This window comes from Macrotis lagotis, chromosome 6, assembly GCF_037893015.1.
Source record: "Macrotis lagotis isolate mMagLag1 chromosome 6, bilby.v1.9.chrom.fasta, whole genome shotgun sequence".
Lineage (NCBI taxonomy): Eukaryota > Metazoa > Chordata > Mammalia > Peramelemorphia > Peramelidae > Macrotis > Macrotis lagotis.
Genome location: NC_133663.1, coordinates 64,144,769 through 64,164,571, shown reverse-complemented (window position 1 = coordinate 64,164,571; position 19,803 = coordinate 64,144,769). Strand labels below are relative to the sequence as shown.

The 19,803-nt window shown below is 36.1% G+C and overlaps 1 protein-coding gene across 2 annotated transcripts in view; it reads right to left on the bottom strand.

Annotated features, from left to right (window-relative positions):
- The window catches only part of FARSB (phenylalanyl-tRNA synthetase subunit beta), an 86,701-nt gene that overhangs the window by 19,186 nt on the left and 47,712 nt on the right, over window positions 1-19,803 (bottom strand). For both annotated transcript variants that reach the window (XM_074191271.1, XM_074191270.1), the window contains exon 16: window positions 9,088-9,240. In XM_074191271.1, the coding sequence (XP_074047372.1) occupies window positions 9,088-9,240 (153 nt within the window). The remainder of the gene's footprint in view (window positions 1-9,087; window positions 9,241-19,803) is intronic.

Sequence of the window (19,803 nt, the reverse complement as noted above, 5' to 3'; positions counted from 1 at the left end):
TCCCTGAATACTCCATACATTCTAATGGAAGCCAAGACCCAAAGGGAGCTCAAAAGGTCTAAAGAAAACTGCTAGGGTTTAGCTTTTAAAAGATCATTGTTAAACTTCTGGTAAAAAGTTGCACAGACTACTTTCTTTCACACCTAGTTGTAAAAATTATATCTTGAAACAAAAAGTTAATATGAGGGAGAATGGGCTGAAGTTTACTGGGGACCTTGAAATAAGAGAATGTTTTAAATCCTGTGAACAAGGCAAAGATACTAATACATCAGTGAAGATGTTAATTTTACTTGTGGAAATAAAGGAATTGAGGGGCATAGATAGTTGCTTCAGTCTCACATACAATAATTAATGGTAGAAAAGAACAGCTATATTACACTACACAGGAGGCTAAGGGATGCTACCTATGCATATTCTCTGTTCTATTTTAATGGAGAAAGCTTCATGACAAACTACTCAGAGAAACGATTAATTTACGAATAAAAGTTTCAGGATTACCATTTGCTTGGCTTGAGGCCATAAACCATCTATAATACAGAACAAAAATTAATCATAATAATGATCTTGATGCATCCCAAATTATGTCCAGTATAATTTAGTTAAGAAAATTAAGAAATAAACAACAGCAAATACAAACAGCAGATTTTTATAGAAAAGAGTTTTAGACAAAAAACTAAAAACAAAACAACAAAAAAAAAAAACCCAGGCATTTAAGGGAACTTTGAAAATCTAGAACAGAGAGGTCAAACACAAGGTCCAAGGGTAACATGCCATTCACAACATTCCTGAGTGTAGTTCAAACCAAATTAAAATGTCACTGGGAAATATAAATATAAAATAAAAGTACAGTAAAACATAAACATATTCTATTTTAAAACTAAGTCACTTGTGACTCACAGGAATATGGATTATTGGCCTCTATTTCTATTTTGAGTTGGTCACTACTGATCTGGAATACTTTGATTCCTCCAAAAAGAAAGGTGTTACTGTATAAAGAAGCAAGGAAAAGACATTGTACGAACTGCAAAACTTGATTCCTTGACATAGCATTAAATACATTCCTGAAAGACAGTATAGAAATCAATATTATTTTTAACTATGGTAGAAGAGAGGGAGCTGGTTCTTTAAAAGAACCCAAGGGAAAATTCTTTTTAGCCAATCAACCCATATATGATTGATCTGTATGCTTGGGTCTCTACCATAACTATCTCTAAAGTTCATTAGTTAAAATGTTATTTGTTAGGAGTACTAAGTGTTTGGAACCCAATGTGACAATTCATATTTGATACATTCTTTTCTTTTACTTCCCATGTTTTCAAGATCTATTTGAAGGGTATAAGCAATCTTGATATTTTCTATCATACATTTTCCTCATTATAATGAGAAAAAATTAATCAACTTGCAATAAAATAGTTGCTTGAATAAGAGGCAGACCACCCAGCTCCCTCACACATTTTTCAACTGTTACATTTGAAAACTAAAAGTAAACTGAGAGACAATGGTCTGAGCAAGATCAATTTATTAGTTAGACTACCAATAACCAATAAACTTAGTGACCAAAGATCCCAAAGTAGGGCTCCCAGCTTCAATATATTTTGGGGCAGTACAAATCAGATAGGTGGGGAAGACAATGTGATTGGTTACAGGGGTCAGTGTCATGGGGAGGAGACAACATAATTGGTTCCATCAAAGTGCACTAGCAGCCACTTGGGGTTAGGAACTACCCCTCTGTCACTAAGGAAAGTTTGATTGATTTATGGAATCCATCTGCATCCTGGGGACATTGTTTGTCTACCAGTGATAGCAGACTCTCTAGCTCCTAGGAGGGCTTGTTAGGGAGAGAAGAGCCTCCTTAGCTGTACAAGAACAGGTGAGGTCACAGACTATGCCAGGTGAAAAATCTCAGATTAGCAAATCGCCTTCATAAAGATAAGGTATGGTAGCTAGATAACAGTTTTTCTTTTAACTACACTTTTAAATTAACTCAGAGGAAAAGCTAAATTCCTGAGTTCAACTCAAGGATATACATCATAGAATCTATACAGTACAAATTCATACAGTGGAAATGAGAAGTAAATATTCTTTTTGATATTTTCACAGCAAAATCCATAAGTTCCTACCAGATCAAATAAATGATTTGAAAACTGAATCAGAAAGTTCATTAAATGAATTCTCCCACCCCAAAACTATGCTAAAAGTCAGCTAGAAATCCATGGACAATTGAGAAGGAGCCCTCTTCAATGAAACAGGCTAGCACAATCAGAAACAGGACATGTGCAAGGATTTGTGTCCCAGGGCAGCAAAACAAGCCTAGGGTGGGGCCACAGATGTTCTAGAGAATGGTGGCTTGGTGCGGGACAATCAACATGGTACCAGAGCCCTCTGGACAAGCCAACTACCATTAAAACCCTATAATTAGGCACATACAATCTGCCACAAACTGGGCTAAGTGCTAGAGTGATTCAGAGGAAGACAAAACCATCTCTGTTTACAAGGACAAGTCAAATGGGAGAGATAACAAGTAGCAACCACATACCATCAAGATACAGAGAGGAAGCATCAGGGGTGGTCCCAAAGATATCACGATAATAAGATTAAAAAGGTCTGGGAAAGGCTTCCTGAAGAAGGTGAGACTTTAGCTGAGACTTGAGGGAAGCCAGAAGGTGGAAACAAGAAAAAAGCATTCCAGGAATGAGGGGCAAACAGAGAAAAGATGTTCAGAAAGGAAATGGAGGAACAGCCAGGATGCCAGTGTCACTGGATCAAGGAGGAGAGCAAAGAATAAGAAGACTGGAATGGTAAGAAGGAGGTGGGTACCTTAGGGTCTTAATAGCCAAATGGGATTTTTTGTATTTGATCCTAGAGGTTAACATGGAGCCATTGGAGTTGACTGAAAAAGGGTAATGAGATTAAACCCATACTTTAGGAAGATCAATTTGATCAATGAAAAGTATAATAGAATGAGAGAGACCTGAGGCAGGTGTGAGGTGCAGAAGATCTTCACCAGAGTGGCTGCAAAGTCAGAAGAGGGAAGGGGGAATACTTGAGAGATGTTATGAAGGTAGGAATAACAGGACTTAATTAACAATTGATTGAATTGGGGGACAGAAGGAATAAGAGAAAGTAAGGAATCAAGAATGATGCTTAAGTTGTAAACCTCTGGGAGGACAATGATTCTTTCAATAATAATAGGGAATTCAGGATGTAGAGAGAGTTTGGGGAGAAATGTAAAGAGTTTAGTTTTAGACATGTTGGATCATTTTTCATTCATGTCTAACTCTTTGTGACCTTATTTGGGGTTTTCTTGACAAAGATAATAGAGTGGTTGGCCATTTTCTTCTCCAGCTCAGTTTACAGATGAGGAACTGAAGGCAAACAGAGTCACCCAGCTAGTAAATGTGAAGACCTCATGAAGATGAGTCTTCCTGACTCCAGAGCTGGCACGCTATCTCGTGGCCTCAAGAATCTGGTATCTTAAGAGGCCTCTCAGACAGTAGGAGAATGGCTGAATAAATTATGGCATGTGAATGTGATGGACATTCACTGTACCATAAAAAATGATGAAAAATATGATTTCATCAAATTCTAGAAGGCATGAACTAATGTAGGATAAAATAAAAAGAGCAATTTATACTAGGCAAAGCCAGCTTTGAAAGATTTGAGAATTCTGATCAAAGCAATGCCCAATCTTTTCTCCAGAGGACTGAGTACAAGGTGTAGAAGATGATTATTTCTGGACTTGCCCAATGTCAGAACATGTTCTGTTCAACTATGCAAATTTGTTTCTTCTTTCCTTTCTTAGGGTTCACAACAGTGATATTTAAAAAAAAAAGATTACTTTTTAAAAATGCACAAAAATTCAGAAATAAAGCATGGACAAGCAGGACAATTTTGAAAATATGTAAAATTTCTTACATATTTTTAAAAGTCAAACGATGTGAAATAGAAATGCATAGTTTCATAAAGAATTTTCTTTTGTGCTGTGTGAATGGAAATACTCATTTGAAAGAAATTCTTTTAAATAAGGAAAAAAAACAATCAAAAAGCAACTACTGAGTGCTTGCTCTGTGTGTCTCTGTGTGTCTCTCTGTGTGTGTGTGTGTGTGTGTGTGTGTGTGTGTGTGTGTGTATGACAGAGAGGAGAGAGAGAGAGACAGAAAGAAAGGGGGGGGAGGAGAGAAAGGAAATGGAGCTAAGCACTTCAGAGGCAAAGAAAGCTCAAAACCAGTCCCTGCCTTCTAGAAGTTCACATTGTATTAGAAGAGAAAACATGTAAATAATGGGGGACATAAAAGACATCTACAGAGCAGATGGAAACTAACGGTAGAAAAGGAGGCACCAGTCCTTAGAGAAACCAGCAAGTGTTCCCTTACTTGAAATAAGTCAGAGGTTCTCAAAGGCTGAGCTGAAGAGGCAGAATAGCCAGGGTCCAGGTTGTGAAATGCCTTAAATGTCAAACACTTCTTAAGCTGTGTGGGAGATGGAATGGATTGTAGTAGGAGAAAGCAGGGAGATCAATTAGAAATCTACTGTAAAAGTCTAGGCAAGTGGTGAATAAAGAAAAGAAGTGATTGGTGTCATAGTGGAAATGACAAGATTTAGCAAATAATTGGATATGTGAGATAAGTAAGAGTGAGGAAGATGCCCATGAAAAAATTAAATACATCTAAATTCCACAGACAACATTAGGATGGCTCACTGTTACAATGAAACCTAATGTTATCTGTTAAATAAAATTTTAATAGCATGAGTAGTAAAAAAAAAAATCAATAAATTAAAATTCAAACACAATTAAATTTACATTAAGACATGCAACAATAATAATAATAATAATAACTATATCACTCCTTTAAGGTTCACAAAGTGTTTTACACATATTTCATTTGATTTCACAATAGCCTTGTGTAAGAAAAAGCAAAATGGCCTCATTATTTCTACAATTCTACTCACTGATGAATGAATTGTATTTTTCAGGCCAAACTTTCATCACTTATTCTCTAATTTTCTCATCTTTCTATGTCTATACATTAATATATCCATTACCTATATGTGTCCTATATCTATAGCCACATACAGGTGGGAACAACAGCCCTCACTACAGAAAACATGAACATCCTGCCTTAGTCTTTCATCCTCTCTTTAAAAGAAATCACTGAAGCTGCTGATCAGTTCATCACCTTCACTGCTGTAAGCAACCCAAACCATGTTTTGCCATACACTTGTAAGCTCAGATTACACTAAAAACCAGTGTGAAGGCCAGGGGAACATCACAATTTCACCCATATTTTCTAGCATCTTGAAATCTTTCACAGGTGTCCTTAGAGAGGGAAAAGAGCATGACCTGAAGGTCAGGTCAATGTCCATTTAGGTGTTAGTGTAACAGAAGGTGCTTAAAAACCATGGTTTGTACATATGGCAAGAGTTCAATATGTGAAAAAACTAAAATATATAAGCATATTTTCTATTTTGTAATGAATTCTGAGTCAAAGAAGCATAGAAAGAGATGTAATCAAATGCAAAGACACCCTGAATTCAGCCTTCTTGGTTTAAATTGTCTTAAGTTAACTTGGCACTTTCAGAAAAAACATGCTATGCTCAAAATTGAACTAGATAAGAATTTTTGTAAAGAAAAGATAAATCCAATTCAGTGTAAGGGATCACACACAAAGCCCATTCCATTATACCAGAATTGACTTCTTTTCACTGATTTATCCAACCACCTAACTTTTAAACACAAAAATGTTAACAATTTTCTTTACCCAGAAATAGTTTTTGAAAAGGATAAGTGCATTTAAACATACATAATTTAGTTTTCAAAAACCCACAAAAATGAAGGGGGAAAAGTAAATACATGAGCTATAATAATCTGATCAAAACCAACTACAGCACTGAGAGATCTGAACCTCTTTTAAAGCCCTTAAATGCTCTGCAGTCTGTTAAGATGTTAGAGGATCTATTTCTTTCACCCATCAATTGACCTTAGTCTATCTATCAGCTTGACATTCTATCTAACTTATACTCTTAATTGGCAGAGTACTCAGCAAATAAAAAAAATAAGCATTAGTGCCGGTGACTTCCTACTTTGGCTATAGCCAAGGGCTCTGAAATGTGGGGGGTGCTCTGGCTTGCAGCACAAGCAGCACAAGGAAGGTTAAACTCCAAGGTCAAGAGAACTATTTGGAAGCAATGACATGATCAATGAAATGAATTTCTGGATCTCTTACAATAGACAAGGGACAATTTTCTCAAAGAAGGAAAGTACCTTTCCACCCTCAAATCCCACAGAACAAAACCAAGTTGCCCACAAACAGTCTGGCCATGCTCATTCGACAGACGGTAGGAAATGAAAATACCTGCCTTGAGTCAGCCCCTCCAGCTGCCTTGAGCAGGGATTCACATTGGCGAGCAGGTCTAACTCTATTGTAATCAGCAAAACCACCAGAGATCTTTAATTATTAAGAAGCATGCCATGTGCTGGGGCAATAGAAGACAACTTAATAATCAAGGATGTCAGGAAACTGTAGCTCTTCATCTGTTCCTAATCTACTTTCTGATACAGTGCAGACATCTCCTTAGAGGAACAGGATCTCAGCAAACAGCTAAACAAAAGATAACAGCAGCAGACAGACCTCAAAAAGAATCCCTCAAAAACAAGATGCAACAAAGCATACTCCCTAACTGCAAAATTCCACAAGAATCTCTCCATGGATATAGGATGCTAGGGACCCCTTTTCTTGCTTGATGTTAAGACAATAAAGATTCAAATTGAAGGTGAAGTTGTAATATTGGCTCTTGTACAGATTTGCTTTTTGACAAGTAACAGAACCTCTCCAAAGCAGAAATAATATAAACAAAGCAGAAATAATAATAGAGGGATGCAGATAATCAAAATACAGTTAGAATCCCCAGGCCCTCATAACCTTTCCACTAAATCACATTATTTCTCTCTGGCTTGAGGTCTTTTACGAAAAGCATCCTAAGAAAAAGCACTTAGGAGAAGATACACGCCTTCTTCACAGGTCTTCGGGGAAAAGGATACAGCTAAATATGCTAATCATGCTGATGGAACACTATGACTTTTTAAAAAAACACCACTTTGTGTAAACTGTAGCATTGGCTGACCCAGAGCAAATGAATAGTATTAAGCGTTTCTCCTTGGCATGACTTCCATTAAAATAAATGTTTCAAAGGAAAATTAAAGAATGAGTGTACCATATTCCTATTAAATAATATATATGTGTGTTTGCATAGATGTATATGTAGTACACTATTTTTTTTAAAATTTAGCTCACAAGCCATTCAACAATTGTCATAAATAACTTGTTCATCCATGTGTTTCCAGTTCATGGATGGTGAGAAGAAAGGGCAAGATTTGAAGTTGTATTCATTTACCAGTTTTGAGACTATGGACAAGTCAAAGTCATGGGAATGTTGAACTTGAGGGCAAACCATAGTCTGGTGTAAAGAATGCTGGGTGTGGTGACAGACCACCTAGATTGACATCACCAACCTCCCCTCAGTATCACTTTACCTCTAGTCCCTTCTACCACAGCCTCAAATAGCTCAACTAAAAAATGAAGGTTTAATTAGGGCCAAGGGATCTTCAGAAGGTAGGTTCTAGCCTTGAATCCCAAATACAATTCTGCTATTAACTATACAAATTAAAAGTTCAATTCAAGGTAATGTTTATAGTGGGCAATCAGTGGTACAGTGGAGACAGTGCCAAGTGCTTCCTGGTTTTTAAAACAAAAAACACTATTACTGTTTATATTACAAAAGATTCTAGCTCAAGCTATGTTTCAGACTTGGTGGTTCCACCATTAAACTTTTTTCCTCCCATTCGTCTATCACATCTATGAAGATAAAACTGTAAGTAAATTTAAAAATTTACTATTTTTCAATTTTACTTTTTTTATTGTTTACTATTTTTAACTTTTCATTTTTTTTCTCATTTATAGTATGAGGAGGATCAGATCTCTAATGCCCTTTCTTCTTTTGAAGCAGGTAGGATATGAAGATGCTCACTTTTAGCTAACAAAGATATCATAAGAAGTTATGACTTTTTACTATTTCAAATAAGAATCAATGCAGTTGTATTTCAGTTAAACAGCATAGTTGAGGAATCTGATGTTTTTTTAATTAATTCCTCCAGTTAACCTGCCTGGATAGTGGTCTCAATTTCCATTTTTATAGATATAGTATTTGGTCAAACACAAATTTTCACTAATAAACAGAACTATAAACTTCACTCTTGGCACATTTGGAAAAAGGATGCATAAATAAAGAAAGTTATAGCTGTCCCTAAGGACAAAGCAGGAAGTCTGTCACTTCTCCAAGAGTAAACTCTTTCCCCCAAATTTTATACTTGGTGAAGTGATGAATATTTCAATAATAAAATTTGATTATAAATGTAAGAAGGCACAAATGATTCCAAAAATAGAAAAGAAAATGGAAATTATTTGAAAAGTTCCAATTAAAATAACTAGTGCCAAAAATATTTATTTCAGGTTTCCTGTGGTTCTCATAGTTAAAAGAAGAAAACTAGACTAAACATAGCCTAACATTTAAAAAGTTGGAGGTTTCAGGAATTTTTAAAGTGGCAAACAGATTAAGCATATAATTCTCAGTTATCTTAGTTAGCTGTACCCCCATAACAAAGATTTTTCTGTAATTGGACTTCAGATGACAACTTTCCCATGCCTACCTAGTTTTTCTTGTAACTCTGGAACAGCATATATAAAATCTTTCCAAACAACTTGTAAGCCTTTTTCTTTTGTCCCTAAGGAGTCAGACAGGCAACTATGGAGTACAAAGCTTCTGTGTAGACTTTCCTTAGATTTCAGCTTGGACTTTTGGGTCCACCATGATGCCAGTATGTTCAGAGGATAAGTTAACTAGAGATGCCCTTATCTCAGCTAGGACAGAGATACATCACACATTGCTTATGAAAAATCTGAAAAGAGTTTTGTTAAAAGATTTGAAAAGTTTATTTTTTGGAAAACTCTAACAACTGAAATAAAGCAAAATCTTCACCTGAATTAATATCTTCATTCTTTATTATATGTCATGGTTTCAGTTGGGACTTACCTTCAGCTGCTTTGATGACATATCCCTTGTCTTCACCAAAGGGCACATCTAGGAGCTGCATAATTCTATCCAGAAGTCCATGTATAACCTCAAACCCAGGATTCTTGTTGTAATAAACTGCACAGAGATGCCTGTGGTTTCTTGCACCTACATCTGGAGAAGGCATAAAAGAGTGGATTGTCATAGTTTAAGTGAACTATCCATCTTTTATTTTACAAATACTAAGTTGTTGCTCAGTCATTTTAGTCATGTGCCCCCATTTGGCAGATCCTGGAATGGTTGGCCATTTCCTTCTTGGGCTCATTTTATGGATGAGGACACTATGACAAACAGCGTCAAGTCACTTACCCAGAGTTACACAGCAAGTAAGTATCTGAAGTGGGATTTGAACTCATGAAGAATTGACTTTCCAACTATCCACTGTACCACCTGCCTGTCAATCCCTAACCCCCCCTCCCACCCAGCTAGTAATGCCTCCTAAAGACAGTTACCTTGTATTTATTTGCATATACTTATGTGCATATTTAATGAGTCCCCCAAGAAGTTCCTAGACTCTAGGGACTAATTTAATTGCTTTTTGTCTTTGTGGATACAAAACTTAGCAAGGTACTTAGTAAATGATTATTGATTGACGGATTTATTCATGCTATTTCAAACATAAGGTTAACAACATCTTGATTTCAGATGGAACTAACACATCAGGGAAAAGTTAACTCCTTTCTTTAGGAACAGGAAGCAATCTTTAATAGCTATAAAAAATGACTACAAAACCAAGACTGTCAGCTTCTATTTTCAGGTTCTGTAACAGAAAATCAAATTCAGGTTTTATGTCCTTTATCAAAAGGTCATATCAAAAGGTCATTCAGTCCAATCCCCTCCCATTTTATAGATGAGGAAGCTAAGGCATACAGAGGTGAAGCAACCAAAGACACATAAGTACTAAGTGGGCTTGGCTAGACTTCAAATCTAATTTTATGACTCCAAATCCAACATTCTCTCCATTGGATAATGCTACCTTCCAACCACACCAATTTTCCAAGATTTCTTTCCCAAAGTTGACAGAAGGGGAGAGGGAAAAAAATGAAGCATACAAAAGCAAAAGAATTAATTCTTTTGACACATTAAAACACATAGCATTTCAGTTTTTCCTCCCCAAATGATACAATTATATTTAAATAATTTATTTTTAACTTTCTAATCTGTTTTATGATTTAAGAAAAAAATTCTTAGGTTCTTTATGAAATCAGCATCAAATTTAACATATATAAACAGAGATATCAAAGAATGAACACACTGTAAGAATTTACCTTTGTCTTTAGAGGCAATAATAAGCATGAGACATACCATATGGACAAGTGAACTGTGTTGGTACTATGAAAAAAGTCTATTATTAATATCTATGGTTTTCACTACCGTTTGCTTTAATGTTAACATGTTCATTGGCATAAAAACTCACTAAAGTAACTACATGAATATTCCAAAATGAAAAGCCTAATTTCTAGGTAAAAATAGAGAATTCCTTAAGTTAAAAGAATAGAATAAAACAGAACTCAGTTTTTCTCTTTTATATGACTGACTTGCTCCTGGGTATCTTCACCATGTGTTACCCATTTTTTGGTGTCACATGCTTCTACTTTAACACAGACATGTATTGAAAATACACTGTAGTTCCAATTTTGCTGGGAGAAGGCACCACAGCAATATTGAAATGTCTTAGTATAATAAACTGGAAGCATTATATTTGGACCTCTGATCACCTCTTTAGGATCTTGAAATTACCTAAAAGTTACTTCACTTGATCAGAGTGATACTTTGAATTCAAGACGAAAAAGACTGAATAAGGAAATGTTTTTTTTTTTTACTGAGTTTGGAGTCTATGTATAATTTCCCCATTAGATGCATTCTGTTTTGAAAAATTTGGGGTCTAAAAATTGGAAGCATCTTATAAAGTGGTTGTAGATTTTTTTTACTTGCATTTCCCACTTTTTCACACTTCTTGTCTTTGTGCTTATTGTTTTGCATTTGTTACCGGTATATTAGGTGACATTTTGCCATGTTCTCCCCAGAAATGTCTCAATAAAGATTTTTGCCCAGTGCTGAATTCAAGTTCAAAGTGATCCAGTTTGCAAAAGTGTTTGGAAGTCATCCTGCTGAACAACAGTGTGGTCCTCCTCCAACTGAAAAAACAATCTGAGATTGGCTACAGAAAGAAGAAACTCTACTGAAAATGCCCAGACAGGAAAAAGGCCATGAGAGGCAAGTCAGCCAAAATGGCCTGAGTTTGAGAAGGAATGGAAGAGATGGACCAAAGAGCAACAGGCAGGCAAGTGGAACAAGATGATTCAGCAGGAGCCAAGAAAAATTGCTGATGAAAAAGAAATGAACGATTTCACAGGAGGACACAATGGGTGCTTCAGGTTCATGAAGCAGAATGGATTAAGCATGTGCTCACACTCCAGACTTGCCCAGGGAGTGCTTGTGGTCAACCCCTGAGCAGAGCACAGGCAGAAGAGCAGTCAGAGCCTCTCCTAAGACAGCAATTCATCGTCAATGAGGATGAGGATGAGCTCATGGATGCGAGTTTTGATGGTGATGAGGAGTTGTATGAATTTTATGATGAATAAAACTTTAGTTCAATAACTTTATGTAATACAGTTTGTTTCAAATTTTAGGCCCCCAAATTAAGGTTCATCTACACAGGAGCATCTTATACATAGGAAAATACAATATTTCACTCTCATCAACTATCTATTTGATTATAAAAATGCATTGTAACTAGCCAAAGAGGTATCATTCCAACTTTCTTTGGATAAAAAGGATCTTCGTTCACCCAGGTTTACTGACTTAACACATCCTTTCCAGTGATACGAGAATCTCCATCTAGATTATTTTATTTATGTTTCTTGTATTGTCAGTGAAATTAAAAACAAGCAAACAAAAAAATTCCAAGGACTTAGATCTCCTACAAATTCTTCCTCCCTTGAGAATCTGCCAGGTAAAATTTTCAGTCTCTAGTATTTGACACTGAGAACATATTACAGCACAGGAAATTCATTGTCTGCACACCCCAAAAGAACTATTTAGACTTTCTGGATCAAATGGGAATGCTTCCATTCTTTCTAGCTCAGTTAACAGGCCCCTTCTTCCCTGGGTCACGCCATCCAACAATTATGCTTTTAAACTGGGCCTGCCAAGTATGGCAGCCCAAATTACACATGCATTTCACAGACTTCAAAGCACTGCCTGGAGATGCTGCTCTAAACAAGCCAAAGACAGACAGATGGCTTTGGGTCTGCCGAACTACAACAAGGAAGCCAATGGAAGGGATGCCCCCTAGCACCCAAAAGCGGCACCAGTCCCAGGATTCAGAATGGGCACCTGCTCTGGGGGAAACTTCAGCAATCTTCCTTCACCCAAAGACTAACAAAGAGAAAGCAGCATGGCCCAGACTCCAGATTGCCCTCAAAGGTGTTCCAGCTCAAGCCATACTTCTTAACCTCACCCCCCACCAACCTCCTAGTGTCCTCAGACAACTGTTTTAAGGTTGTAAATTATGAATGAGTCGATGTGGTATATACGCATCAGTGGAGGGAGTCTCCAGACAAAAAGTCCCCTAGGTTGATTGAATTTTGGAGTCATCATGATTTCCCCTTTCTCCCCCCCCCCCAAAAAAAGCCATGGCATCACTAGCTAGAAAGGCACAGATCAAGGGAAATGTTTTCTTACCTATACCCTACTTAGACACTTCAAAGGAAAAGGAAATCAAAATGCCAGTCTTATTGGCCAATCTAGGCTTGAATCTCAGGAGGCAATAATGCTAGTGAACTGGAACAGTTTAGTCTTGCTTAGGGAAATATCAACAACATATCACTTAAACCTTGGAAACCATTTCATCACTTTATTTGATGCATTTGGGGTCAAAGATGCATATCTTCATTCAAAGGGTTATAGATGGTATCACAATGTTTATCATGGCATTAACTGACCAGGGCTATTGGAGCTCTGTGTAACAGCTACTACTAAAAACACTACCCAAAAGTCTAAAATGAAATTGCAATGAATTGAAACTTTCAAAACTAAAGGAGATCTATGCTAATAATGGAAATAAAGATGTTTTTATCCCTTTGTAATCCTCATAATTGTAGGTAATATGGTTGAACAAAGTTGAAAAGATATGGAATAAGTGATTTAAAAAATCTATGACCTTTCAAATACATGAATGAGAAAATCATATCCTCACGAGTTCATTTTTATTTAGCTGAAGTAAAACCTGGCATGAATTTAATCTGTTTTTAAAATTACAATATTCAATGCATGACAGAGCATGTTATGGTCACGTTAGTAGAGTTTAACAATGTGGAACCAAATACAGTAAAAATAGCTGTCTTTATAAAAATGATGTAGCTATACAGTTAGATGCCATCACACAAACGAATGCAGGATGCTACTTCACATACTGTTAATGTTAATGTTCTTTACACCCATCTTTTTTATATTATTAATTGGAAATTCTGCATGCCAAAAAAATGAAATAGTGAAATTAAATCAAGCCAGCCTGATGACATAAGGCATATTTAGAGAATTGCATTCCACATGTGAACCCTGGACAATTTTGTATTTATTGCTTACTGTCTAAAGAATTGATAATTTCTTAAAAGTAGAAAGCTAAAATAATTCACTACTATCATCAGAAAGCATTTGACATCTTTATTGCACAATGAACTATATTTAAAACACACACACACACACACACACACACACACACCTGGTACTTGCTCTCTAAGGGCTTATCATCTAAGAGAAGACACACGAATAGGCGGATTATATATATTAAAAACTTAAGCTAAGGGCTGCTGAATTTCCTTATATTCTATGTATATCACCAGTGGGCACTTCTGACAAGATGCTGAAGAGCAGAAACATTAAGGACATAGGACAAAGAGCAAAAAAGTACCTGTTGACATTCCATCTCCTCATAAACTGAGAAGAAACAGATCACAAGAGTCAACAATATGATGTGGCAGTTGAGAAAAGCTACAGGGTGTGTGAATTAACCAGGGCAAAGTGAAATTACTAAATTTACCAACTTGTACAATAAGCTTTATATATTTTTACATCTTTAAAAACTTTTATTTTACAGTCACAGCCCTCCCTTTTCTGCCATCACTTTTTTTTTTACACAATTTGATACTGAGTTCATAAAACATTGATAGATATTCTTTGGATTCTTCATCATTCAACTATCTTTTGGTTATATTTCATATGCATCTTTGATGAAAAGTCTAACTTATCGAAGTCTAGCCTTCATTATGCCATTATGAGGCTTTCAAATGTGTTTAAACCACCGAGTTCCCTAACCATTGAAGCATTTTTTTATCTTTATATTTTAGGTAAACCTTTTGTGACATATGGCATGATGCAAGATTATCTGTAGAATTATATCTCCATTGGAGATAGCCTATAATTCTAGAACAATTCTGTTTCTCAGTATATTGAATCCAGCTTTACCTCAATAAAAATTCTCTTTTTTCCAGTCTTTGGTACTCCAGTCTTTGTGTTGCCTTGCCCATAACAAACTTTTTCTTCATGGCAGTATCTTTTTTTAAACCAGTCTTCTCTCTAACTATGCAATGTCAAGAAGTCTATGTCTCATCATGGATAATTTGATAATAATTTTTCCAGTTGCCAGGTCTCTCTGAAGTTCTATTCTAAAATTCTATGACTTCTTTGATCATTTGAGAAAAGCTGTTAAGAGAATAGGATTCAAAAACTAAAAATGAAGAAAGATAATCTGGAGGGTTGGGGGAAAGGATCAAGTTCTAGGACCATGGTACTAATTTCCAGAAGCTTAGTAGTAATGGTATGGATATAGAAAAAGGGTACGAATTCCAGTACCCAAGGGGAACAATAAAGATATCCAAAGGTACAGAAAAAGAAAGGGATTTAATTTAGGGATATGCTGAGTATTTAGTATAATAATTCCAATTTAAAATCCAAACTTTAAATTATTCTCTTAAACCATATAATATGTTGCCTAAGACTTTCAAGTTTTCTATTAAGGATAAGGGATTTGGGAGAAGGTAAGAAACCAACCCAATGACTAGACAACCATCAGACAACTCAGATTTGAAACTTAATACCTGTAAGCAATATGTTACAAAGCCAGAAAATATCTTCCTTCTCAACTTAAATAGCCTCACTCCAGTTAAGTGTTTTCTCTTGCCATTTATGTCAGATTTGGAGTATGTTGGCAGTCTTGCTGCCCACCAAGGAAAAAATTGAGATCATCAAGCTCAGTCTGCATTTAATGAAGAGTTGTCATGCTTGACTTTTCAAAAGCTGCTTGTTTTTCTTGGCACACTATTTAGCAGTTCACAAATTAAGCCCTTCAGTATACATTCCCATTCCCAACCCTAAGTAATTTGCTTACCACTTTGTTTATGCTTTAGGTATTTTAGATACCCAACAGGTTAAACTGATACAGTTAAGGAATGAAACAAATTAGTAATTCACAGTTTGGTCCTGTTTGGTCAGCTACAATGTAAGACATGCTGGCTTTCTCATTTTATAATGGGAGACAAATTTGCCCCAGAATGAAAGCCTGCATTCAAGCCCTCAGTCCAAGAACAAAATTTCCATACATATCATCATGCCCATTAGGAGGGGGAAAAATAGCTTAGCTCTTTGAGTCATGTATAATGTTTAAATCAACAACAAAACCAAGCTATGCAGCAGCTTCAGCAAAAGCAATTTGGTCATTATCCTTGGTAACTACAAATTCCAGGATGCAAAATGGAAGTGGTGGCCTTTGAGAAACATACCCTAGATGCTAACTCTTGACGAGAAGTCAGGATTACCTGGCTAGCTTGGGTACAAAATAGTGAATAACTTGGGAAAGCAAATGAGTTTGATAAGGGAAATTTTAAGTAATTTACTTGCTGATGATTGATATAAGATGTATAGGGATCGTCCCATTACTAATCTCTAAATATGACTTAAAATTAATACTTGTGAATAAAAGCACATTGCTTTTTAATCTTAAAAACCTAGATTAATTACTGGTACCATTTAAGAGTAGAACTAAATGCTCAGAAATTCATTTTAGTCTGTGAGAATAGGGCTAGAGCTCCATAATCAAATAGATACTTCTCTCATCAATGCATATGTTCTCCAACACCAGCGATCACAGCCCTTTCATGCTTGCTCCACCTGTGTAACTGCAGTCTATGTCCTTCTCTGAATCCACTCCCCTTCAACAAGTCAGAAATCCTTCCTTTCTCCTGACATCATGGGATAACCAGTGGGTTTTCTGAGCTGTCCACTAATTATCCCTCACTCTTGTCATGTAAACAGTCTGTGTTCTTTGCCCAGTTCTTATAGTATACTCTTGAATTTGGTTCTTCTTCAAGGTTCCTTACCTATTACCCACTGCAGCCTGCTCACCCCCACCATTCCCTTCTCCACTGACCTCTTAGTGATAGTCATTTTAAAATTTTTTGGCAATACAATAACACTGGCAGAATATAAGTAATATTTAAGAGATGGAATTTTCTTTCTGGGTTCATTAAAGGATTTCTGCAATTTTCCAAAGGCAACCCGCCTTTGTTTCCTCCTTGACAATTCTAGGTCCAACTGGTGATCTATTTTCAAGGTCTATACAAGCTGTATATACTAATGGACAAGTTGTATGGGTTGCCCATGTAACTATGTCATAATCTGGGCAACAGATAATTTGAATGGTTAAAAGAAACTTAACTTCTCTCTTCCAGAAGGCTCAGCAATATTCTGGGGGTTTGATTCAACCTGCAATTCCCATCTCCTCCTCCCCACCCCCAAACAGGGGGATCTCACCTAGAAGACCTCACCACCTACCACTCATTGTTGGACCTCTTACATGAAAGTGGCAAATATATCTGGAGAGCAGAAACCTCATTCTTTATCCTGATGTTAATGATCACAGGATAATTTTAAAGGTTATTTCTGTTGTATCTTTCAAAGTATAATGACAAATTTTTATGGATAGATAGAAAACACTTTATTCAAAGAGAAATTTTAAGGCAGTGGTTAATTTAAAACTAAGTTTACAGGCATTTTCTATAATTTGTTACGGCAAAGATGTGGTCTATTATGAAATATACCTTCCCTAAGGATGCACTTGATGTATAAGGAGATTCCTCTCATTAAAAAATTTTATAAATGTAGAGTAGGTACACAGATCTGAAATAAATGACCTCTCAGCCACCTTTTTCATGTCAAGAACTATATACAGTATCTCAGACATTGCACTGAGCACTAGAGATAAAAATAAAGGCAAAAATATTCCCTGTTTCCAAGGGATACAGTTTAATGGGGGAAACCATATGCTGACAAGACACCAGTATTAAAGAAGATAGGGAAGGTTTCTTGCAGAAGGTGAGTTTTAACTGAGACCTGAAGGAAGTCAAGAGACACATGAGAGAGAGCATGGTCTTTGAAAATGCCTAACACTGGGCTAGGGAGCATCATGTTTGAGAAACCGCAATAAGACCAGTATCCCTGGACTATAGAGCATACAGAGTGGAGAAAGGCAGAAGAGAACTGAAAAGGTAGGAAAGTTACAAAGGGTTTAAAATAATTGTAATAAGTTCTGAGATTTATCCATATGCTTTGATATCTTTTTCTCCCACAAATCTAAAAATTATTTTCAAAAAAGTTAATAAAAATAAGTAGTTTGATTTAGCACCAAAAAAAAGAAGCTACTTTTATTCTTTTGTGCAACTTCAATATGGTAAAGGACTGAAACTAATTAGAACTTAATCATATATGGAATTAGTTCTCTTTATAAGTAAACTATCAGACTTCAAGCAACTCCCTAATGCAGAATGATGGTGTGACAAATCTGAGATGGGGGGACATGGGACCTGTGGTTTACACTTAAACCATACTCAATTAGTTACTACTGATCTGGCATATCAAGCAGTAAAGCAAAAAGATTTACCTAAGGCTCCTGACAACGTTTCTCAAGGAACTCCATTAGAACCTTCTACATCTAAAGCAAGCAGAAGCATATGAACCCATAACAATTTTTATTATACATAATCAATAAGAGCTTGCTGAATTAATTGTGGAGTTCCAAAGCTACAAAAAAGGGGCATCTATTGTTAGAAGTTCTGACAATGATTGTTCCTTAATGTTCCTCCCCTAAGTGTTTTTTTTCCTGAAATAAAAAGTGGAAGGGGGGAAAAAGGGGGAGGGGAACATTAGATCTGAGCTGCCTAGGCAAATTATATATATTTATATTTATATAGAAAAAAATGCGAAACTTCAACTGCTAGGATTAGGGGAGAATGAACCCACTAAACTACATTGACATAAATATTCAGAAATAAATAAAATCAAGCTTAATAGGAAAATCTACACTGAAAATAATATTCATTTTCAATTATCACAACATTGATCTTCAAAATGGGAGCTACAGGCCCCTGGTCAGCAATGAATTGGTCCTGAGAGTATATAATCAGTTCCTTGAGCCCCATCTGAACTAATCATGGGACTTGTCTCCAATACAATCATACTTTGCCTTGGCCTCTAAAACTTCCTCTCAACCTCTTCCTCTCATTATTTCTAGTGTAGATTTTCCTATTGAGCCTGATTTTATTCATGCAGATGTAGTTTATTAGGTTCATTCCAAACTAGTTAATCCATCCTCCACACAGTTATCTGACTGATTCCCTAATGAATTGTTTCTGATAAGCATTCCTCTACTGAGTAAAGTCTCCCTAGTGTCTCTAGGGTCAAATAGGATTTCTTTTTTTTATCTAATCTTTTTCAATTTCTATTTTTATCTTTTATAATGTATGTAATCATTAGTATGGTTGTATAAGTATATAATAGATATAAAAAATAGAAATGGACAAAGACTGTGTACTCAAAATATTTCTTGATGATGGAGTGTGTAATCAAAAAAGTTTGAAGATGGAAAGGCACAGTGCCACAAATAATTTAAAATCATTTATATTTGGCTAGGGAATACATTAAAACAACAGCCAAACATGCACATGCCATTTCAAGGTATCTCATTTGATCTCCATAACTGTGCTATGAGATACTACCCTCAAATTAGAGAAGACAGACAATGAATGGTTTGCCCATGATCACACAACAAAGCTAGTTAAGTATCAAAGGCGGGATTCCTGAGGTTTCTCCTGTTTTCTACTCCAGCATTATTCCCATTTACTCCATATTGCCTCTTCCAGCTTAATCCTCCAAATTACTTAGAAAGTTGCTTAACCTCTCTCTAAGCCTCAGGCTTAATTTAAAATGAAGATAAGAATATTTGCTCTGCTTTTATTTTTTCATGATGTAATTGTGAGGATTAAAAAGTAGTTGTGGGGGGCGGCTAGGTGGCGCAGTGGATAGAGCACCAGCCCTGGAGTCAGGAGTACCTGGGTTCAAATCTGATCTGACACTTAATAATTACCTAGCTGTGTGGCCTTGGGCAAGCCACTTAACCCCATTGCCTTGCAAAAACTAAAACTAATACTAAAACTAAAAAGTAAAATAATAAAAAGTAGTTGTGGGAGCAGCGAGGTGGTACAGCAGACAGAGCACCAGCCCTGAAGTCAGGAGTACCTGAGTTCAAATCCTACCTCAGGAACTTAATAATTGCCTAACTGTGTGACCTTGGGCAAATCACTCAACCCCACTGCCTTAAATAAAAAAAATCTTTTTAAAAAA